General features: G+C 38.3%; 1 protein-coding gene across 1 annotated transcript in view; it reads left to right on the top strand.

Annotated features, from left to right (window-relative positions):
• PIGN (phosphatidylinositol glycan anchor biosynthesis class N) overlaps positions 1-25021 on the top strand; it is a 78871-nt gene extending 53850 nt beyond the window's left edge. The window contains exons 25-30 of the mRNA XM_083359136.1: positions 2113-2168; positions 5400-5475; positions 7854-7927; positions 11256-11298; positions 13834-13886; positions 21088-25021. Coding sequence (XP_083215262.1) covers positions 2113-2168; positions 5400-5475; positions 7854-7927; positions 11256-11298; positions 13834-13886; positions 21088-21211 — 426 coding nt within the window. The 3' untranslated portion in view covers positions 21212-25021. The remainder of the gene's footprint in view (positions 1-2112; positions 2169-5399; positions 5476-7853; positions 7928-11255; positions 11299-13833; positions 13887-21087) is intronic.
• The last annotated feature ends 421 nt before the right edge of the window (positions 25022-25442 follow it).

The raw sequence follows: 25442 nt of genomic DNA, 5'->3' as shown, positions 1-25442 counted from the left end.
TTGACTTAGGAAAAAAAATACTCAGCTAGGGCAGTGAAGATGATTTTTTTAAAAAAACGATTGCTTTTAGGAAGCTTTTGCCTAAATGATTTATTATTTTAAAGATTATTTCAATAGACTTATTTTAGGATTATGATTAAATCACTACCACAAAACAATCGTGACAACAATGGTATTTTGACTTTTTCTAAAAAGTTAAGGTAAAGGTTCCCCCACACATGCGTGCTAGTCGTTTCCAACTCTAGGGGCCGGTGCTCATCTCCGTTTCAAAGCCGAACAGCCAGCGTTTGTCTGAGGACGTCTCCGTGGTCATGTGGCCGGCATGACTAGACGCCAAAAGCGCACGGAACGCTGTTACCTTCCCACCGTAGTGGTCCCTATTTTTCTACTTGCATTTTTACGTGCTTTCGAACTGCTAGGTTGGCAGAAGCTGGGACGAGTAACAGGCGCTCACTCTGCTATGCGGCACTCGGGATTCGACCCACCAAACTGCCAATCTTCTGATCGACAAGCTCAGTGTCCTAAGTATTATCAAATCTATAAATTTGTTACTTAGAATGTGTTGGATACCAATTAACTTGATATAGCTTCTTTAATACACTTCAGACATAAAGAGGGAAAATCTTATTTTCTATGCATTTAGGCTTTCTACTAATAAGAATTAATCAAAAGACCTGTCTGCCTTTTTAAATCATTATTAATTGTCCATAAACATTCTTGAAAATATAACATTTAGGCTAATGTAATGAGTTCTTCGGGCATAGCAAATATTAAATATTTTAAGATCTTATAATAGTTTAACAAAATGGAGTATTACAACACTGTTTTTACAGAATGAAATTTCTCATCTAAGGTCGAAGTGTTTTATACAAATTGTGAATAACCAGAATTATCTAACAGACTCACCAGCTTGTTAATTTATAGATTACAAGCGCTATTTAAGTCACAAATCAGTTTATATTGTTTCATTTCTTTTTAAATTTATATTTTATTCCTTTTAATTAATAAAAAAGAGGAAAAAAGGAATGAAACGCAAGGATAATACTCATGGATATATACATACGTACGCACAAAGTGTTCTGATAAAAAAGTGAAAGAAATACAACAAAGAAAAAAACATAATTTTGCCATAATGACATATTACATTGTTGGTATTGACTGACTCCAAGAACTCCCCGGCATTTGCCACGAGTCAACATTGATTTGAACGTAGAAAAAAAAGAAAAATAAAACCAAGAAACAATCAATCAACAAACAAACAAATAAAATAAAATAAAACTACAGATATAGTATTCTTGATGTCTGTAAAGTAGTTTAACATCTTATACATTTTTTGCTCATGAATTATTGCGCAAGCTTTGAAGTTTCCAAAAGACTGTTATGGTCATCTGACCTCAACTTTGCTGGCCTTGAAGACCTCATTTCTGGACTTGACCTGCTCTCCTTTGCTGAAACTACCTGATGGCCATTTGGTTTTGCTTTTCCTGTTTGACACTGAAAGCTGAATGACTTGAATAGTCACTTGTTAAGAATCGTTGCATCCTTCAGCCACTGTTAGTTCCATTGAACTTGTTTTAGATCATCTGGACCTAATACAGATGAGCTGAAACTGGTGCACCAGATTTGCCGTGGAGTGTAACCTCAATCATCCTGAGAGATGGGCTGGCAACAATATTTTTTAAAGTCTTAGAAAAGTGTCTATTTAGATGGATAAGCAGCACAAGAAATTTGACTTCTTCTTCTCTCCTCTTCTTTTTTCCAGACATATAAACTAATGTCACAATAACTATTTCGTCTCAAGGAACCAAAGAATGCAATATCTCTGCAAAGTTAAAAAGGGAGCTGCAGTGATTCGCTGTTCGTTCATATATGTATACGGGTTTAGTAGCCCGGCTGGCATATTAATCTCACTAGAAGTTGCAATTTTGGTTGGTGCTCTCAGATGAATATTATAAACCATAATTTTGGCTACACGTTCATAGAATTGCAATGTATATACTTGTTAGTTCCTGGATCAGTCAGGAGATTTGAACCTTTGTGAAAAACATTGTGGTAAACAATTATGCTTCGTTACCTTGTTGGCAATATTGCATTTTCCTCAACTTGATGCAGGTTTTCTTCATAGTGACGGCCTTTTTTGGGACTGGAAATATAGCTTCTGTTAACAGGTAAATTGATCTAAGCTGTTCTTAAAAGCAAAATTGCAATTCCTCCATTCTGTTTCAGCTTACTTGTTTCTACACTAAACAATTTAAACAAATGCCTTTATAATTACATCCAATATTGCATATTCTAGAATGTTTTGTATTAATCATGATGAGGGGAAAAGAATTATGCAGGATCAGAAATTTTCTCTACCCTTAGGGAATTTCACCAACTATTTCCTTTCATTTGTAAAGGGGAAAATATAGGAAAGTGTGTTTAGGTGACAGAGACATCCCATTTTTTAACTACCAGGTTAGGGTAAAGTATCTTTTACCAACAATTTAAATCTGGATGAAAGCTCTATCCTGGCATTTGTTACCTTACTGAGACTGGAGAATCAACCTTTTCCATCTCTTTCATTAGGTACTCTAGTGTTCCAACAATCTAGGATAGAGGTAAGGAAAGTGAGTTGTGAGTTGTAGGAGCTCCATCTTACAAACTTGAAGCTCTAGCTGATAAAGGTTTCTTGCCTTGTTCTCTTGTCTTTAAATATCCAGGATAGAATAGCACATACAGGAAGTCCTTAAGCCCCAAATTCCTGCTGCTATGTGAGACACTTGTTAAGTGAATGTTATCCCATTTTATAACTTTTCTTGCAGTTCTTCAGTTAGCAACATGGTTGTTAAGTGAATGTGGCTTCCCCATTGACCGCTTGTCAGAAGGTTGCAAAAGGGAATCACGTGACCCAGGGACACTACAACTCTCATAACTATGAGTCAGTTGCCAAGTGCCTGAATTTTGATCACGTGACCAGGGGAATGCTGCAATGGTTGTAAATGTGAAAAGCGGTCCTAAGTCACTTTTTTAGTGGTCATTGTAACTTTGAATGATTACTAAATGAACTGTTGTAAGTTGAAGACTACCTGTAGTTTACTGTGTAACAATGTCTTGTTTCCGACTAGCTGAGGGATCTTTGGTGTTGTCCTAGGTTAGCCTAGATTCTTTCCTTCGATGGGTTTCAGTGTAGGCTGCCCAACCAGGAATGACTCAAGATGTCAACATACACTATAATGATTATGGACCTTTCCCTAATGGAATTTGCACCTGGCCCCATGCATTCAGCATAGCACATGCTGATCTGAAAGTGGAGTTTCTCTCTTGTCATGAACAGAAAAAAATCTGGTAAGTTTTCAACTGGCAGCTGCAATAAACCTCTTGAGCCAAGCATCTTGTGGCTCCAGATGGTTTTCTTGGGGGCTATCCCACTTCATCTTACCTTGATAACTATCAAAGCCTTGGCTTATCTGTGGAATACAGAGATGGCACTGCTGTTCCTAAGCACTTTCTCGTCTCTGATCTTAGTCAACAGTTCAGTTTTCCCATTCGTCTTAACAAAAAGAAACACAATGCACGTATACGTTCACATTTAAATTATCTTTTTGCAGTGCTGTAGTCACTTTGTAGGCAAAATAATTTCATCTTTCCCAACAGGAAGCTGTAACTTAGTGAAAATGTGAATGATATGTCTGCAAAAAAAATACTTATTTAATAGCACGGATTTTCCCTAAAATATTGAATGAAAGGAAAGGAAAAACACAATTCAGCAACATGCCTGTGGCTCCAGCCTGCGGATTGTGTATAGGTTCACTCTGGTGCTCATAACAAATGCATAAAGAACCGGATATGGCATGCTACAACTTCAGTGTATCCGTACGACATCCGAATATTTCTTTTCCAGTTGGAGTCACATAGACATTTATTAAAGGAAGAGGGACTGTGGATGGAATAAGAACAGTATGAAACCTGTTCCAACATAGTTCTATGGGAAAGCAAAGACTATTTTAATTTAATTTAATTTTATTAAATTTATATACCGCCCTTTCCCGAAGGACTCAGGGCGGTTTACAGGGTATTTAAAATCAAACAGTACAAAATACAAAAGTTAAAAAACAATTAAAAAGATTAAATTATCCCTTAACTAAAAAACTCAGTTAAAAATTCTCAGCCTGGGCCGGAGAGCTCAAAGAGCCAGGTCTTCAGGTCCCGGCGGAATGAACGAAGGTCAGGGGCGGTCCTACAACTATGTAGTTGACAGGCATATTTGCAATTTTGAGAACATCACCTGTGCTATAGTAATACCACCTAGACTTATATACTGCTTCACAGTGCTTTACAGCCCTCTCTAAGCGATTTACAGTCAGCATATTGCCCCCCAACAAGGTGGGTCCTCATTTTACCAACCTCAGAAGGATGGAAGGCTGAGTCAACCTTGAGCCTGGTGAAACTGGGACTGCCAAATTGCAGGCAACCGGCAGTCAGGGGCCTTATCTGTTGCCAAAATGGTTGCTTATGCGTAGTTTGGTAATCATATTTGGGATTCCATAGTTGGAATTTGAACATGTCATTTGTGCTCTTGATAAATAAATAAGACTGCTTATCAGGGGCTTTTATCTGTTCACAAAATGATTGCTTGCGCAAAATGTGGCAATCACAGACACACAAGACCACACAGGAAAATCTAACTGTAATGCTCTTTGTGATGCTTATCCCACAAAGCACTCCTTTCCACCACTCTTCCACCTAGGTTAGTCTTGACTTCTTGAAGCGTTAACAAAGCACTCGGGTACAACCATCTGCTGCGTGTTTTGTTTTGTTTTTTTAACATTGTGCTGAGATTTTTTTCCCTCGGGTTATTTTTGGAAATAAAAGTTTATACTGGAAGCTGGCAACCTGCCTTTATGAAAAAAAAACAAAACCATGTACGTGGGTGTATAAATTCAAGTGGGCCAAAGCTTGGACACCAAATAAGGTATTGTTGCCGATCATGGAGACCACATTAAGAACCCTAAATATAATACTTTCCATATGGAAAAAAGCAAAAACAGTAAGCTGGCTTAAATGTAGCAGCCAATCATTACAAGGAATAGGTAACATGCCAGGTTACTTTTGTGTATGTCGCTTGTTTACTTACAGATCTAGGAATGACTGATAGTTATCAGTGGAAAAGAAAATGATATAAGGAAATATTTTGTAAGATCAATGGGGCTTTAAAAATACTTTTTAAAAAAACCTAAAGTTGAGCTGTAAAAGTAGAAGCAGTATAAACTAGCAGAGTATCTCCTTTGCTACATCATAATGCCACATTTTGTAATTGAGACAAAGGACACATACTATTTGCTGTTTCCTCCTGGAAAGTATTGGTTACAAAAATGCACATGAATAATGTTTGTTCTGTTCTCACTCCTAAATTCTAGCTTTGATCCAACCTCAGTGTATTGCTTCTTGACTGTGTTCAGCCCTTTCCTGATGGGAGGCTTGCTATTGTGGAAGGTCAGTAATTGCCTTTGTTTCGGAAATGTTATTCATTAGACTAGATAGGCCAGTGGTTTTCAACCGCTGTGCTGTACACATTTCTATAACCCGAAAGATCCGTAGGTGTGCCACATCGGCAAGCCACAGGAAGTCACAGGACGTGCCACACCACTGTGTAACTAAACTCCCGCCTCTATGACATCACCAAAGATGGAGTAGCTCCCTTTCTCCTCCCAAGTCTCAGCAGCCTGTGATGTCATGGCACTTCTGGTTTCGTGACCTGGAAGTTCCACCTATGTATGAGATGTATGCAGTAAGATCAAAACTACTGGGATAGGCTACGGTTCTACTGTACCCTTGTCACTATACCTTAAAGTTAGAAGGTTCATTTTCCAACAAATAATCTTTTAATTATGCAATTATTTTTCACCTATTTCAATAAATTGTAAGCAGCCTAGAGTCGCCTTATAGGGGAGATGGGTGGCATAGAAATTTAATAGGTAGGTAGGTAGGTAGGTAGATAGATAGATAGATAGATAGATAGATAGATAGATAGATAGATAGATAGATAGATAGATAGATAAAGAGAGAGAGAGAGACAATTGGCCTTTGTATGGTTTTTGTGTTACTTTTTCAAATGTAGAATACTAGACTTTTAGCGTGGCTCTGTTTTAACATATTTTATTTTTGTCTGATCTTCACTTTTATTATTCTTCAGTTTATGACCACTTATGGCCCAAGGGATAAACTGAGTAAATTCCAAAGACCTGATCGTCTTCTTTCACAGGCTTGATGTCACAAGAGAATGTAGGGCTTTCAAGGGACCCACAGTTTGGCAATCATGGCATTGCAATTCAAGCCCACCCCTTTTTGTAGATGCTTGACACATGTACAGAAGGAGCAGGGCTTGGATCCCAGCAGGTTTTGATTTCCCCTAGATGCCTTGGGTAGGGGAACCCACATTCCTAAAACTCTTATCTCTGATTGGAAGCCATTTATTTCTGTGTTCCTTCATCACAGAGAAAGGAACCATTTTCTGTATAACGGGAGTCAGGAGTGATGTCTCTCCACCTTCTCCTACATTGATGATGACAAGCTGTTCAAATCAACGCTTCAAATTAAAAATGCTACTAAAGAAATACACAGTACTTCACATCAATCTCTTTTTGCTACTGTTACCATGTTTCCTTGAAAATAAGGTCGGGTTTTATATTAATTTTTGCTCCAAAAGACGCATTAGGGCTTATTTTCCAGTTAGGTCTTATTTCGGGGGAAATATGGTACTAAGTGCGTCCGTTTGGCTGACGATCTTAACTGGGGCTTATTTTGGGGGTTGGGTTTATATTACGAGCATCCTGAAAAATCATGCTAGGTGCTGGTTGGGTCTTATTTTCAGGGAAACACCGGTACTTGTAGTAATTTGCAAGAAAATATGAATGCCATTAGGAAAGACTTTTGAGGGATTTATATCAAATAAATCAAATTTTTCTCTGCCTCTTCAGGAAACATAGCATAATTTCCAGAGTAAATGAGATGAGATCATCCTTTATTTTGCCCCAGGAAAAAAAATGCGTGGAACTTAGGAATACAGTCTTCTAAATCTTATAGAAGAACGATGAGGTTGCTTACCCTTCTAATGTATGCCACAAATTACATCTTCAAAACTGTATGGAACAAGAAAGTTCAGAACTGGATCACTGTGATGAAGTTGCATTAGATTCTGAATTTGAAAGACAACTATTGGAACAACATATTTTTTAAAAAAGCACTTACACATTAGGAAAACAACATTTTGCGAAAATACAATCTAGAATATTTTTTTTTAAACCTGGCAGCTTTACGATATATACATTTCAACTCCCAGACACATCTAGATATTTGGGAATAAACAAATGAGTGAATTGTATCAATATAACATGGATAATGGTCAATCTTAAATTGTATTCTGGGGATTTGTTGTAGCAGAGATTATCAAAGTTTCCATAATGTAAATAGTACTGGTGGCTGTTATGGCACAGGAGAATGTGTTTACCAGTCATGGTTTTCCATATCACTAAACTGCTTCTCAACATTTATATGGAAAATGTTTCTTGAAAGTAGATAATTCATTTTAAAATTGTCATTTTGCAGTCTATTTATGTTAATAACCTTTTAAAAAGGTTTAACATAATGTAAAAGCCCATATTTGCCATGACTGAAAATAATGTTTATTTTAAACTTAACACAACTGTTTTTTTTTTTAAAAAAATATATTGCAGTCTCTGCATTCAACCTGATGAACTTTGGGCTATGCATAAATGGCTGTCTAAATATTAGCAATGTTAATTTGGGCATCCGTTTTGTTTTGTTTTGTGGGAACCTGCCATTAGCTTAACCGAATTGTGTTTACTGAACAGATTGCAATCCCCTTTGTTCTCGTGTCATGTGCTTTTGAAGCTATTCAAGTCACAACCCAGCTATCATCTAAAAGGTAAAGATTTTCAGTGCATGCATTAACTGAATCAGAACTTGGTTTGGGATTGATAGCGGGGGAAACAAATTAAACTGCACGTAGGTGGCTACTTTGTATCATTATACCATTGTTAGATTCAGTTTCCAAGTTTTTCCCCCCCTTCAGAAAGTCAGTTTTTGTTAATTTCTCTCTTTATGTGTGTCAGTGGAGATGTATATATATCACCACCATTTTAGCCACTGTTTATCTATGGCAGGATGAAGGCCTCTTTCATATGTTTCCAACCCATATGGTCCTGAGCTTTCTTTTGCCAATTGGGCCTGCAATACTTGCTGATGTCGTTGATCCATCTTGTTTTAGGCCTCTTTCATGGATGCTTTTTTATCAAGTGGGATCCATTCTGTGACTGCATTGGTCCACCTGTCACTAGTCCTTCTTGCTGTGTGACCAGCCCATTTCCATTGCAGTTCTTTTACTCTCTTGATGATATTGATGGTATACACCACAGGTCTGCAACCCGCGGCTCCGGAGCCGCATGCGGCTCTTTCAGCCGTCTCCTGCGACTCCCAGTCCTCTGCCATGTGCAGTCCAAAAAAAAAAAAAGTGGGACTAAAAAAGTTCAACCAATCAATTCAAATATGCAGGGTAGGTGCATATCTCGCCTTGGCTCCACTCTTCAGTCAAACCCTGTTCTGCGCATGTACGCGCATGTGCACACATTTTTTGCGGCTCCCAGTTTTTCCTTTTGTGAGGGAACCGGTTCCGAGTGGCTCTTTCACTGTTTCAGGTTGCTGACCCCTGGTATACACAAACACACACACAGTAGTCTTTTGATGATACCGTATATATTTTATACTGTATACACATACACATAATTGCCTTTGGCATAATAGTGACTACATTTTTACAAGTATCAATTTTCCATGGTTGTTGTGTTGTAGGTGCTAAGTTAAGATTTCAGTCTCTGCCTAATGAACAGGGATGGATACATTTTTAGTTCCACTCAATTGCTGAAAATTCACACATAACGGATTATTGGATGAAATGCTTTTTTTTCTGATCAAAGGATTTTTAAAACATTCATGCGAGTTTGAATGCAGGCAAGCATGCCTTTCCACAGTGGTGAAGTAACATATTACGCAGGCAAATTCATACAGAGGACAGTACTTGAATAGCACTGTCCAGTTAATGGGATCCTTCTCTTTCCTCCCCTCTAAAGAGAGAGGGGAGTAGATTGAATGATTGAGGAAATTGCAGTATGGCACACATATACCTCCATGTGGAGAGATTACATCGATGATACGTCTTATATCTTGGCGAAGAAAAATGCAGATCAGCTCTCCCTCTGTGCACTGGCTGTTCCTGCTGAGTAGGTAAATGTTTGAACCCAGCTGTAAAACTGAAACTTGCCACATTCCAAATCAAGAAATGTCAGTGCCATTACTAGTGCTATCGATAGAAATTGATTTTGGTTTTGATGTTCGGTGCATCTGTCAAATCTCTGAGAAAAAGAGGCACAGTTCATCACTGCTGATCAGATACCTTCGGCGATTTTGATGGTATCCAACTCAGTTATCTATTTTGCAAAGGGAAGTAAGCTTCTAAGCAAATTAGCATAAAGTGTTTTTGGTCTTGTTCTAATGCAGACATGTCAGATCTAGCCCACGAAGTGGTTTCATGTGGCCTGCGAAGCCATCCTGGAAACAGTGGGGGAACGGCCCCCACTGCCTTGGCCCTGGCCCAGAGACCCTCCTTCTGCCAGAGACCCTCAGATCTGTCCCACTCCTGCCCAGGCCCCCATAGGCACCCTTGATGCGAAAGATGTAGAGCTGGCCATGCCCACCCAGTAGGCCATACGCACTCTAGCCACGCCCACCCAGTAGGCCACGGCCACCCTGGCCATACCCACCCGGCCCCCTGAGGGCAACCACAATGCTGATGCGGCCCTCAATGAAATTGAGTTTGACACCCCTGTTTAATGGCCTTCTAAGGTAAAGTTAATTTATAAAACTGATCTTGATAATATGACTGGATATAATTTGTTAGAGGCTGTTGTAATCATCTTGCTTTAATGCCATAATGCAACACATTTTAATGAGTTTTCACACTCTAACCGATAGCACTTTTATAATTCTTACAGTTAATAACCCATTTTCTTTTTGAGCTACTAGGTCAGTTATATGCAGCATTTTAGCACAGTGCTGGGGTAAAACCAATCATTGGTGATCAGGAACATTATCTACATTCAAAATATTTCAGTTGCTTAATGAATAGATAATGATAATGCAAAGGTCTTTAGTGATACTTGAGCTTGCTTGTATTCCTAATTTGGTCTTGGGTACCTCAGATACAGGTAACTAGTTTCTTAAGCCTTAAGACCAAGTGGAAATAAATACTCAACCATTTATGAACCTGGTGGAGTTCAGAACACCGTGCACAGAATTCATGTTAAACCACCCACAACCTGAGTGAATGTTCTCAAACCATTCAGTGAATCGGACTGAATGGATTTGAACCAAATCCCCATTTTGAAAACCATTTTGTGTTTGTTTCAATTAAGCATAACCAACTTGCACCTCTGTTTTCCTGGAACTGTAGAGTATGGCTTCTTGATACGCTTGAGATCACATTTATAGCAGCAACGAACATTTGTGCTTGCAAGCCGTACATTCTACATTTGATACTCAGAGTGCAGAGGGGCATTGTGGTACAAAGCGGCCTTGTGTTGGGTATGTCATAGAAACAGCATCCTGAGAAACAGCTTTCTCTTACTAAGCCAATTTCTAGTCTGTAAGGATGAGTAGATCATATTGAATAAATGTAGTAAAGTGGTTATAGTTCTGGATTAAGACTAGGGAAACAGGGCTGTCAAAAGTAATTAAATGGACCAAGAGAAAGAGAAGAATCAAGTATACTGTTTTGTGTTCCTTGGGAAAGAATTAGAATATAAATATCATAAATCTTCAAAATCTGGCTAACCCTTTGTGAAATGTGTAAAATTTAGTAGGGTTTCATGAGTCAAGAGAATGTCAGGTCCCTGGAAAAGGTAGGTAAGTTACATAATAAATCATGTAGAAGAGTCATTAACTGTAAAAAAAAACACAGGCTTAATTTTGACAAGTCATACAAATCAGCCTACTTTAATTCTGCTTGTTTCCCTGCCCACTCCATGTATGATAGTCAACATACAGTATGGCTGCCCTGATATTCTTAAGACGTGCAATACTGAGAAAATAGATCCAAAGAGAATTACTTTGTACTTCAAAACACATCTTGTGTTCTTCAAGGCTTTATTAAACTGTGAATTATTGTACTTTTCTGATACACTGTTTATTTTTCCCCCCAGGCTTTTTCTCATTGTTCTTGTGATTTCAGACATTATGGCTTTGGTAAGCTACTATTAGACATTTTGTACAAATAAGATCAAAACCCAGAGAGCTCTGGTAATTCAATCAAGGGATATCTGAATTAGCCTCAGACTTCAAAGTTCCTTGAATTAGGTCAGTGAGTTGACTTTGAAACCCTGCATAAATTGCAGATAGGCCCTTTCTCTCCACTATAATTCTTTGAAATAATTGAATGAATGATCAAAAAAGTTATAAATCTATATTATTACTTCAGTTCTTTTATGGGGCCATTAAGTTAGTTACTGAGTTTTCATCTGAATACCAGATGCACCTGCGTACCTACTTTAATTTTTTAAAATCTTTTCTTCCCTGCTTTCAGAACAAAAAAAGCATCTCCTTTAATTTTTCAAAGGAAATACCAAATGATCAAGCAAGATGTAATGAGAAATACCACCCAGGACGGATTGAATAAGCCTATCTTTGGACATAGTGGAAGATTTGGGTGGGTGGATCAGAATCCAACAAATAGATTAAACAATTTTAATAAACATAGCATTTAAATGAAAACCTACTGTCACCCTAACGCAGACATGTCAAATACAAGGCCCGGGGGCCAGATCCGGCCCGCGAAGTGGTTTCATGTGGCCCGCGAAGCCATCCTGGAAACAGTGAGGGAACGGCCCCCACTGCCTTGGCCCTGGCCCAGAGACCCTCCTTCTGCCAGAGACCCTCAGATCTGTCCCACTCCTGCCCAGGCCCCCATAGGCACCCTTGATGCGAACGATGTAGAGCTGGCCACGTCCACCCAGTAGGCCATATGCACTCTAGCCACTCCCACCCAGTAGGCCACGCCCACCCTGGGCACACCCACCTGGCCCCCTGAGGACAACCGCAATGCTGATGCGGCCCTCAATGAAATTGAGTTTGACACCCCTGCCCTAACGTATGTACAATGTTTGTAGTGTATTCAGACATTGGTTAGAAGGGATGTGTCTTTGGAACAGTAATGGAAGAGGTTTATACTTTCAAATCTATGTTCTCTTATTCCTCCCAGTGGAATTAGTTAAATATGACACACCAGCTTTTGTTCTGTCACGTCATAACTAAATTGTTTTGATTGAACTGGTCCAGGAAATCTCATAAATAGGAGGAAATATTTGCAAATCCCAGGCTACCTATTGTTGAGTCCAAAATAACGGTGAAAACTTCTTAAGCTGAGCTTAACTCTTGGTGGCTACATTTGTGTAGTTTTCTTGGTAGCAGTATAGAAGGGTCTTGCCTTTTCCTTTTTCTTTGTCTGTGTGTCTGTGTGTGTGTGTGTTTCAAATTCTCAATATATCATACAGACATGAGATTACCTGGTGTTATCCCACCCAAATAATAATCTGTTCTGATCTTACTTTATTCTGGGAGTGAGCATGGTTGACTAGGTGCTCCCGCCTAATCTGTAGAATCTTCTGAAATACCATCTTCTAAATTTTACTTGTCAGCATTTTAAAGTGGATAAACACATGATAGTTCTGTAGCAGTATAGCTTGATAACTGCCTTAAATGGAATCAGAACTTTTGCCCATCTGGCCAAATGGTGAAATAAATTAATAGAATTCTTTTTTTTTTTAAAAAAAATCTCCGTTGCTTTCTCCTCTACTGGTACAACAGTTTATGGTGAAGAAGAGACTGCTTTGCCATATTCATGAGATGGGGAAAATTACACTAATTCTTAGACAATAAACTGTAATCACTATCTCTATGGCTTCTTCAGCATGCCCGCTTTTCAGTAATGGTATCATTTAGGTTGATCATTAATGCAGCTATAGGGAATTAAAGCTGAAAGAGAAATGACTAGCCAAAGACCATTTAGAAGGCTGAAGCAGATGTTGAGAGAAGCATGATTGTTCCAGTAAGAATCATCCCATCTCTGCAAGCAGTAGCCAGCAAAATAGAAAGAAAAAGCCAGACATGATTACGCTTTGGGTCATTTTTAGCAAACATGGTGAAGAAAATGCAGGTTGGTTGCTGTTAAGAGCAACTGTCTATTTGTGGAAGCATTTGTCTGGGCCCAGTGAGTTCATAATAAAATAGAAATTTACAGTAATTTATTCAGCTTCCTTTTAGGGATGGGGAGGATGTTGTTGTTGTTAAAATCACTCTTGACTTGTAGCAATTGCCTGGACTGGTCCTGCAGTTTTTTTTGGCAAGATTTTAGAAATACTTGCCCTTGCCTTCTCCCTAGGGCTAAGAGAGAATGACCGGCCCAAAGTCACTCATCTGGTTTTGTGCCTAAGGCAGAACTAGAACTCACGGTCTCCCAGTTTCCAGCCTGATGCTTTAACCACTACACCAGATTGGTAACATACTCATTTTCTTAGTGACCTGTTACCAGGCATGTAGTATGAACTTGCTTTTATTTAAATACCGTCTTATGGAGACTGGCCTTTCTTTGCTTTTTTTTTTACAGATGGGTTTGCATGTCCTGAACAATCTGCTTCAAATGTACATTTCAGTTTTATCACTTTTATTGGGCAATGTACAGATACTGAATTTAGTTGTGTTCTTTTTGTTTTTTTTTTTCTCTAGCACTTCTTCTTTCTGGTTAAAGATTACGGAAGCTGGCTAGACATTGGAACAAGGTACAGATCACTGGTTAGCTGCTCCCGCGACTTCTTCTACCACCCTAATGTTATTCATAAAATATGCCTGGTTTGCCAGTCTAGCAGTTTGACCAAGAATGTTTCGTAAAAAGCGGTTCTGCAAAATGCTGCTTGTTGTTCTAGACAAAGAAAATGGATTCATGACTTTTTAATTTCTTATCCCTGTTTTATTTTTTTTCCCTTTTTTGTTTGTGCGTGTGTGTATATGTTTGTCTTATTAAGTTGGGTAATAGTATGTTGCTTGGGCAGTGATTCTCAAATTGTGAGCCATGATCTGCTGTGGAAAAGAAAGTAGACCCAACATTGGCAATAGGGGGAAATAATGTGAGCCATTAAGGGGAGACATGCAGAAACATATGTAATCCTAAGAAAGAGGAAAGCATGATCAATTTAAAGTAACCCTGATTTTATTTGCATAAGATAAGGCAAAGGAAAGCTTAGAGAAGCTTACAAGATTGATATCAACACTTTGAGGTTGGCCAGGTCAAGAAACAGGTACTGCAAGGATTCCAAGAATGTTCTTTATTGTTGTAGGGTAGCACAAAAGAAACTTGAAAGCCTGTATAATTTATATCCCTAATTTATTTCTGTCTACACTGCTGTCAATGTCACATTCCTGTTCCTTCTAGATTATTTTTAACCTTATTTCGAAGTGTTACATTTGGAGGTGAATTACATCTCCTTAAAAGACAGATAATCTGCAATCTTCTTAAAGTGGAAGTCCAAAGTATGTAAAGACAGTTGTAGGTTTGAGCACTTTTCCTTGTAAAACAACTCCTGCCTCTGAAAAACTAGTGCTTTGGCTAATTTACCCTTCTTCCTGTCTATTTCCAGGTTTTGTTTTGTTTTGTTTAGCAGTGTCGTACAGGTTGTGTATGGAGAATTATTCAGATGTACAATCTCATACTCGCATGAAAAGTATACTTCCGGGAGAGTGTTGTTAAATGATTTTTCTGAACTTAGAAAATGCCTTTCAACATAGATATATATTTTTTAAACTTGTTGATGGATCTATTCCTTGTCTCCTCATATACATCTATACTGCTCAAAAAAATAAAGGGAACACTTAAACAACACAATGTACTGTATTTAATAGTAGGAGGTCTTTATCTTGTGTCCCCTTTATTTTTTTGAGCAGTATATAACTGCTAATCTATAGATTTTTTTATTTACCTTCAAGCAAAATGAAATTTGCACATTCAGCATTATTATAAGCATAATCTGTGCCTGCCATGTAGAACATCAAATCCTGCCATGAAGTAGAACCTTTGATCCTTTGTTTGTTGTTGTTCAGCAAACTTTTCTTTTTGTTATTGTTCTCAAATTACTGTTCTACTTCTCCGTGAAAACTCATCTTCCAAATAGAGCTGCTGGCATGTACTACAGGTTGTTGATAACTTCATATATATTTGAGGACTGCCATTAGATGATAACAATTTCTTAGGAATTGCATTCTGTTTATAGCACACTTTTTTATTCAGCATTTTTGCATAGCTAATATAAGCTTCCCAGAGTTGCTCAATGATGAGGTAAGCAGCATGCAAATTTAATAAGTATTTAATAAGAGAAGAATGCATAAAACACACTACATATGACTCCTGCCCCCAGTACTTTCTTAGCAATCTTAAAAGTTACCATATCTTTGTTATTCCTTTGATAATTTCAGAATCAAGTAGTAATAATAAACCTTTATTGTCAAAGTACAACTATGTGTACATTGAGATTAGCTGAGCCTCCCCCCCCCTGCTCTCTCCCCCCAACACACAGTGACAACAAACCCTCCATCCTACCACACCATGTGAACCAACTACACCACACACCGGCCTCCCAAGTCAATTCTGCATAAGATTATGTCCCATTTAAAAGCCTAACAGCCCACGGATAAAAGCTATTTTTCAGCCTGTTGGTATGGCTGGCTATATTCCTATATCTCCTACCGGATGGTAGGAGAGTAAAGAGATACCGTCCAGGGTGTGAGTCATCCCTGAGAATCTTCCTCACTCTTCCAAGGCAACGAGCCCTGGCGATGTCATCCAGTGGTGTCAGGGGACAGCCCACAATGTCTTGTGCTATGCTCACCACCCTCTGTAATACTTTCCTGTCCCCGGCTGTCAGACCAGCATACCAAACCACAATACAGTACGAGAGGATGCTCTCTATGGTGGACTGGTAAAAGAGGGTCATTAGCCATTGTTCTACCCTGTTCTTCCGCAAGACCCTAAGAAAGTGAAGCCTCTGTTGGGCCTTTCTAGCCACCTGGGTGAATTAGTAATCACGGTTTGAACTGCAAATAGAACATTTCTTCAAATTCAAGGCTTTTGAAAGAATTTGTTTCATTAATTGATCTACACCATGTTTTACGTGGCTATTTCATGATACAAATCAGCTTTGGTTTCACTGCTATACCAGTATGAATGCCCATTTTTCTTTTAAGTTTTACATAATTCGTGCAGTACCTATGTCCTTGCAGTCTTCACCTCCAAAATACAGTATTTGTCTAGTTTTCATATATCTGAAATGGCTATTGTGCCATTTTATTACTCAATTTTCTGCCACTCTGTGCCATGACTTTTCCTCTAGTAAAACAGCCTGTCTGAATTGTTGATGAGCACATTTGGAATTTGAGAAGCATATCCTGGTAATTGTCACAAAGTGGCTTTTCCCCTGTGAACATTTTCTTGATCTCAAAACAACTGCCTTGGTTGGCCTGGCCAATCAGCAAACAATTGTATTTTCAGAAGGTAAACTAATTTTTCTGGAAGTAAACCAATGAGGAAGCCGCCTATCGGCATTTTCCTCAGCCACCTTCACCCAAAGCTTGCTTTCGTTTTTTCCCCCTGAGCAAGATACATTTTGAAGCAAATCACTAGATATTTTCTAACAATGCACAGAGCTCATGGTTCAACAATTGTTTAAGTCAGAGGTGTCCAACCTTGGTAACTTTTAAAACCTGTGGACTTCAGTTCCCAGAATTCCCCATCCAGCCATGTGGCTGAGGAATTCTGGGAGATGAAGTCCACAAGACTTAAAGTTGCCAAGGTTGGACACCCCTGATTTAAATCATACCTGACAAAGTACCCTTTCAATGGGAGTCTTGTGAAGTGTGAATAGATCATTCCCACTCTTTCTTTGACTCAGAACTGAGGCTTACGTAGTTCGCTGGCTTTCTTTATAGAATTCTGTAAAATCAAATGACATTTACTCTCCTTATGGATCAAGAGACCTGGCATTCTTTTTAAAATGTCCTGACCTGTTACTTAACTTTTAGCTACATATGAACGTGTAGTCTTGGAGGCATGAAAATTTAAGATCTTTATTTAAAAAGAAATGCCTTGAGGTTTGCTTTTGATGCCTGCCTTTGCGCGATCAGGAAAGAATGGAAAGAATCAGCATGGGAGGCATTTAAAACTTTCAAAAGAAGTTACTTCCTGATGCATCAACTAACCTCTTCAGATCACAGCTTATCCCCCCCCCAATGTTCCTTCTCTAATCATGACTAAATATGAGCAGTTTCCGAATCATGCTGCGTCCTCGTCCTGATTAGCAGCACTCTTTGTAAGCTTTGATTGGCATGATGAGAATGCCTCATTCAGGCTCTGCTGGGTAATTCTAGCTCAGCGGTAGAACATATGCCTCTCTGCACATATACGCAACCAAGTTTCAGCTCTTCTCTGGAACACGATTCTGTACCACTCCAAATGCTCTCTTTTAATCTGAGATCCAGGATTTTTATTGCAGCTTAAAGGCAAAGCAACAGAAATAGATTTTAACACATTAAATTACTTCCAATGGAAAAAGACAGCTACTATCAATCATGTGGCTAGTCGAAAGTGTTCTAGACTGCTAATGCAATTTTATGTCTATAGGTAAGAGTGAAACTCGTATGAAGTTTACAGGTGTGTCACCTCTGCACTTATTACCTTCTGTTTTTATAAAAATGTTCAAGAAACATCACATTAAATCAGTGTAAGCGTAGAATAGTCCCCCCCTAGTTTTCCATTCTCTTTAGGTAATTTGATATTCAAACAACTGTCTACACTTAAAGAGTGTTTTCTGAATGCAAGATGGACTTTATATTGAGCCTCGATTAACTAGAGAATGTAGCCACTATTTGTTTATGATTGTGTTCTCTAGGTAATTGTGACCAGCATGTAACCTGTGCATTTGGAATATATGCTATGCGTTAAACAGTGACATCTGTTTGCTGGTTGCATTGCCCAGGGAATGGAGCTAATGAGTGTGAGCAGGTGCCCCTCTTTGTAAAACAGTAGCCTGCTTTAGCATGGTATACACTCTGGATAAATGTTTATTGTTTTAAAATGCACACACATGTACATCCAACTCAAACCATATTGCATTTTATAAATACAGTTGCCTTGCCTCAAATTATTATGCTTCATTGCTTGAATGTTCAATCCGATGATTATCCACTGCAGTCCTTAGGCATCAGACAAAGAATCCTAGCTTACACAGAAAATAAATTAAACACAAGCAAATAGCTGTTGCTTCTAATCCATGCTATGCTTGGCCACGGATTTCTGGTGGCAGAGTTGTGATAGACTTCTGCCTAAAGCCTATGACGAATTCCTGCCTCTAATTCTCCATTGGGAAAAAATGAAAAGGAATACGGTCACGTTCAAAGAAGGCATTAAAAACTTTTCTTCCTACAGATCTTCTTTATTGGGCAACTGCTATGTAAAATGGGTATACATTCTTGGTGTGTGTGTGTGTGTTTCATTTGTTCATACATGGAACAAATTATACCAGTTCATTTAACCTTATATATTCTCTCTCTCTCTCTCTGTGATACACACACACACACACATGTCTCTGTTCCAAGATTCTTAGTGACTAAAATTTGATGCAAGAAATGGTGGTGTTACAGGTAACAGGAAGAATATGCATTTAATTTAGCTCTTTAAATCAGTTTAGACATCATTTTGGTAAGAATATGGGGCTGAGTCAAAGAATTGACCGAAAAAGATGGATGTTGAAAAATTATTTAAAGGAAGTAAAAAGGTGAATTCAGGAAGAAAGGAGAGTTGTTTGATTTGCAATTTAGCAAATGGGTGTTAGATTGATTCTGGACCCATTTAAAATCGAAATGTCAAAGAATCAGTTCAAACAATTGTGAATTACTATTGTCTACTGATTATGGAGTGTCAATTGTTTGTTTTACATTTAGTCATATCCTACAACAGGTATTTCTTACTGACTGAATAGATTCTCTAGAGTTAATATAAGTTGAACTTCTGACTCTGAACAAACAAAATATGCAGTCATGAATTCCTTTTAATTATTCAGAGTAATTAAAATTTCATCTGAGCTTAAGAAGATTAAAACACAAATTAGTATAGTCATCAAATAATATCTGTATTTTTTAAACACTAAAATCTAAGTATGGAGACTTATGCTTTATTCCTTACATGCGTACAGCTTTTGGGAAAGGAAAAGAAGATACTAATATAGAATGCAGAACTCATAAAGTTCCACAAGGTTCTACATTAAAATGAGAACAAATTCAATAACAGTTTTGTTATCTATGAAACTATTTGGAAATGAAGAAAAAAAATCAGTTGGATGACAAAACTAATATTTTCCTCCCAGAGAGGTTGTGTTTATTATAAGAATTTTGGACAACTGTATGGTGCTAGTCAAATTGTTGAAAGAATGGTTCCTGCAGTTTGTTTATCCTACCTGTCTTTTATTGACTTCTTTATACAAACTGAGTAATGCTGTTGGTTGGTTCTCATAAATGTTAAGGGATCGAGGGCAAACTCTGGCTGATTTAAAGTCAAGTGGCTTTTAATTCATTCTTTGAGAAAGTGACTAAATTAATGGACTAGCGAAATGCTGTGGATATAGTATCCTTGGAATTCAGTAAGGCATTCGACATAGTAGAGCACAACCTATTTCTTAGTAAGTTAGAAAAATGTGTGATAGACAGCATCACCACCAGATGGATCTGTAACTAATTGACAAACCACACTCAGCATGTAGTCCTTAATGAAACTATATCTACATGGAAGGAAGCAGCAAGGTACCCAAAGTTCTATTTTAGGCCTAATATAAATTTAATAAATAACAACAACAACAACTTCATAAATGATTTAGATGAGAGAATAGAAGGGAACTCATAAAATTTGCAGATGACACCAAGCTGGCAGGAATAACCAACACTCCAGAATATAGGCTCAAGATCCAGAAGGATCTTGACAGACTTGAACACTGGGCCCTATCTAACAAAATGAAAGTCAGTGGTTATAGTTCGGCAAGAAAAAACAAATGTACGGGTTCAGAATAGGTGAAACCTGGCTCAATAGCAGTAACTGCAAGAGGGATTTTGGAGTCCTAGTAGACAATATGGCCTGAGGCAGCAGTGTGCTGCAGCCACCAAAAAAGCCAATGCAGTCCTAGGCTGCATTAACAGAGGGATAGAATCAAGATATTATGTGAAGTGTAACACTTTATAATGCCTTGGTAATACCACACTTGGAATATTGCATTCAATTTTGGTCGCCACAATACAGAAAAAGATGGTGAGACTCTGGAAAGAGTGCAGACAAGAGTAACAAAGATGATTAGTGAGCTGGAGACTAAGACATATGAAGAACTATTATAGGAATTAGTCTAGTGAAAAGAAGGATTAGGGGTGACATGATAGCAGTGTTCCAATATTTGAGGGAGAAGGAAGAGGGAGCCAGCCCATCTACCAAAGCACCAGAAGGCAGAACAAGAAGCAATGGATGGAAATTAATCCGGGAGACAACTGACATAGAATTAAGGAGAGATTTCCTGACAGTGGAACAATTAACAATGTGTATAGCAGAGTGAGCGCCTGTTACTCGTCCCAGCTTCTGCCAACCTAGCAGTTCGAAAGCATGTAAAAATGCAAGTAGAAAAATAGGGATCACTACGGTGGGAAGGTAACAGCGTTCCGTGCGCCTTTGGCGTCTAGTCATGCTGGCCACATGACCACAGAGACGTCCTCGGACAAGCGCTGGCTCTTCGGCTTTGAAACAGAGATGAGCACTGGCCCCTAGAGTCGGAAACGACTAGCACGTATGTGCGGGGGAACCTTTACCTTTACCTTTATAGTTTTACCAGTAAACCTAGTTTCCTCGGATTACTTGATTAGTAAACTGCTTTGTTCTAATGCATCATTTTCTCTTCATTGCAGTATTAGCCATTATGTCATTGTGATGTCCTTCACTATTTTCCTGATGCTTTTAAGAGGAGTGGCCCAGCTGCTCACTACAAAGAGACTGGAGCTTTGGGAAGAAACCAAACGCCATTCCTTGTGACAAATTACCGCAGGACTCGTATTGATAGAAACTTTATTCTTCCAAAGGACAGAGAGAATTATGAAATTGGCTGCTAGAGACTCCTGAAGAACTTGATGCGGAAGAACACGAAGTAACTTGTCATCTTTTCTCCATGGAATTAAATTTTGTTCCTTCATTTTCCCTCAAAGGAACTTCCAGTCTCAAAGTGAACAGCTATTATATATAACCTCGCTTATTGTTGGGAGTACATGCTGTGCTTGTGTTTACAGAAAGGACTCAAAAGAATGGTAGCAAGATGACTTTCGTTTTATTGGTTTCTCTAGAAGACAAGACAATTAATTTCATGAGCTGCTAACAAGCTAAGTAAGCATTGTGTCTGCTCCTACTCTCAAGCCAGGTTTGGAACAAACAATAGAGAATTAAGTTTTTGCTGTGATATATGCCAGACCACTTTTCACTTTGGGGGATTCAGATCAGGTTTAGAGATGTATGTATTGGGACAAGATTGAAACTTCAATAGTACTTTTTAAAATTTTGTGTGTGTGTGTATGAATGGAATTTCCATTTTAAGATACAGACTAATCATATTTTTTTGCTGCAATTGTTTTTTTCCCTTTTTAGAAAAACATACAAAAATAGTTTTCATCGTACACCGATGATGTATTAATGTTTGTCCAATTTTCCTTTCACAACTTGCTTCATTTGCTCTGTAAGGAATTGTCTGAACAAATATTGAAAACCAGCTCTACCTGTTCAAACTATTTGTAACCATCCGACAAACTATACAGCTACCAACTAAACCACCTGAACTATTTTAGAAAACCAGTTGGTTGCTCAGGTTACGTGCTTGAGACTATATTTGCTGATTACCAAGGCAAAGAGTTATCTTTTGTAACAAATGTTTTCAATAGTAGCTGTTAACTTTTCTCAGCTCTCATACAAATATCAGTTGGATAAGAGCTGTGTGAGATTGTTTTACAGCCAACAGTCAGTCCTTGAGCTGAATTTATTTCTCTTTTAGTATAGGTTAGTTTTTGCTACTGTGGTGCCTTCTTGAATAATTTGAAGCATTGACTGAAAAATGCTTTCCATGCTCTCAGACGGAGGCTTTGTCATGATCTTTCTAATCATCTTTGTCCTGATCCTTTTAATTCAATATATTCAGCAATTGACTTGGGAGTCTTCTGCAGGGAAAGCATGTAATATATCATTGAGCTACAATTTCCTCAGTATGAAATCAACCATTCTCTACAAAAACACATTTGAGCTAAAAAAAAAAACTCCAGGGCAAATACAGTACTGCAATATAGTACATTGCTGGGAGAATGGACTTCTAAGTGCACATAGCCCACGAAAGCCATCATTATTCAGATTTCTAATTTGTCAGTGCAAATAATGGTGGGGTAGGAGCCTGCCGTAATTATAAGGAACTGTAAAAAAAAATTGAAACATGCACACCACGGTAGCTGTCACAACTGGAACATAGCAGCAACCTGTTCATCCTGAAAATTGCTGTAGCGCTCCAGCCTCTTGGCTCTATGTCAGTAAAACTCTAGAATCCAGCCATCCCAATAGGAATATCCATGTGATAGTAGGCAAAGCCATTGATTTATATTCTTGAAACAAGGAAATAACATGCCACAAAAATACTAGAAGAGTTCATCTGCCTATAGCTGGTAAGGTCAAGAAACTTGATCCAAGCAAGCTAAAAAAGATGTTTTAGAGCATGTAGAGACCTGCATTTATTACCTGCTCTCCTGTGCAATCTCTGAAAAAAAGGATTTTTGTTTAAATAGTTGCTGATAAATCCTGTATTTGTCTTGCTGACTGCCTTTTTTGCCTTCAAATTCTATGCACTGTACAGCTCTAATAATCAGTATCGCTGCGTTGATTTAAGAACTGGAGAAGCATTCCTAATAGAACAAAAAAAAAGTCATTTCCAAAAAGGAAAGAATGTCATAGTTTTAAAAAAAACACCACCCTGCAAATTAATGTCACGTAAATATTTTCTACCAAAATGAATAAGTTAGCTTTAAAGAGAAACAAAGGATAGAACTACACCCTCTCTGAAGTAGAAGAAGAGCTTTGTTGGAGTGATGTGATAAACAAAAGCACATTAATGCAGCTTTTCACATATATAAACACACAGAGTGGAAAAGTATCTACTCTGGCTTCCTTTTACTCCCACTGTGCAGTAGAAAGATAGATTTGCTAATCCAATTAGTATTGTTTTGGTTGAGTTACAGTGCCACTGACCTTAGTTGACTTCCTCTGATCATGTTATTAATCCTATTAAGGCTGAACCACATTTGGGACTATTTTATACATCCCTAATGGAAAAATCTGAGGAAGTTATTCCTTGACTTCTGGGTGAAAAGTCAGGAGTGTTTGTCCTCTTGCTATTTGAAATTTCGGTAGCTCTGGAGGGTTAACATAATTCTGACAATTTAGCAGTCTTACCTTGAACAATTGATTGCACTGTGAAATTACCTATCTGCCCCTATCTTTTGAATACACTTAAATCCTAGATTCATTGGTCTTTAATTCCAAGCCAAAAATATGAGAGAAGGTGAGAACCCAGGGAAGCTAATTCCTTTCTTTAGATTAGGTCGCTAGGAATGAACTAGCCATCTCAACTGTAGACTGAAGTTGAGAAAAGAAGTTTATTTGTGGATAATGTACATGGTTACACCAATTAATTTACATCGTTTATTACATTCATCCTAGACTAGTAATTTAGTCAACGGAAGTCCTTGAGCTGTTTAGAAGGACATTGAATGTTTTCCAAATTGTCATTTTATTACCTTGTCAGCAGTAGAATACCTGAGTAATATATACTGTAGCTTAGAGCGCAGAATAAGTTTATGTGAAGTTCTGGCAATTGTAATTGAGTTTGATTGTTTTCCTGCTGAACTGAGTATCTACCTAGCACATCTTCACTTGATGTACCCTTAGAAAAACATAATGATTAGCAACTTACACGTCAGCAAAGTCATGCCAAAGTCATTGAACTGATTGAGGAAATCTTGATAAGCTTTTAAGGTTATTTGCAGCAGTGGTGGTCAGTATAACAACTTCTTGGTTTTTTTCATTGCTTTTTGTTAAGCATAATCACCAATAGGATGATTGCATATTTTGCAAGCTTCTTTCAGTTATTTAAGATTATGTGGAAATAGTCTTTTGTATTGTGCCTACTGTTTTGGAAATGCTGTAAAATAATGGTGTATTATTTATTTTACAATGTGTATAATGCACCCTAGCCCCCTAGGACACTGGGTATAGCATTCAGCAAGGAAATAAAAAATGCACAGCACACAGCCAAACAGCACACCTTCACCCCTTGGCTTTTGAAAGTTGCAATTTAACAGGTTACTTACAAATTAGCTGCACTGCTGCTCCACTGATTATCCATAATTGCCTTATTCCAAAACAAAAGTTCTCAAGTGGTCACAATTCCCCAAGAAGGTAATTGGGAAAGAGTGTTATTACTAGAGTATATCTTATAATATTTACAACCATTCTATGTCTTAACTCAGCATCAGATAGATCAGATGCACATGTCAAACACCTTAGTTACGTTGAAGCTGCCTCCTTATAATTGTGAAATTTGTATAGTCTACTCTTCCATTTAATTAATTTCATTTAAAAATGAAATTAATTTGGCTTCAGGGATGTTTTTTCTCTCTCCAATGCTTTGGTAATTAGATATAAGATGCCTGTTTGGGAGATCAGGCTGCCTAGCTAACAAACAGGATGGATGGTCCCCACAGGAATCATTGTATTGACAGCTGCTGGCAGCTTCAGCACCATCACTTATTATTCTACAGTATCATGGTTACATCAGGATTTGGTGTTTTCGCATTCCTAGATACTTCGATTCTAGATGCTAAGAAATGGTTCTTCTACCTGCTGATCTCTGGATCTGCCTTGTCTCTCATATTAGGCCCGGGATACCTGCAGGACCGCCTGCTGCCAGGAACAACTTCCCATCGTCCTGTGTGCTCACACAGAGAGGGCCTCCTCAGGGTGCTGTCGGCCAAACAATGTTGGCTGGCGACCCCCAGGGGGAGGGCCTTCTCTGTGGGGGCACCTGCCCTGTGGAATCAGCTCCCCTTGGAGCTCCAGATGGCCCCTGACCTCCGGTCCTTCCGTCGTGACCTTAAGACACTTCTTTTCCAACAGGCCGACCTGGACTGATGATAAGGGGTTTTAACATGGTTTGAACGTTTTATTGGTTTTAGTTGGGGCT

This window comes from Vipera ursinii (assembly GCF_947247035.1).
Source record: "Vipera ursinii genome assembly, chromosome: 3".
In the NCBI taxonomy this organism is placed as follows: Eukaryota; Metazoa; Chordata; class Lepidosauria; order Squamata; family Viperidae; genus Vipera; species Vipera ursinii.
This window is presented reverse-complemented; position numbering and strand designations above follow the sequence as displayed.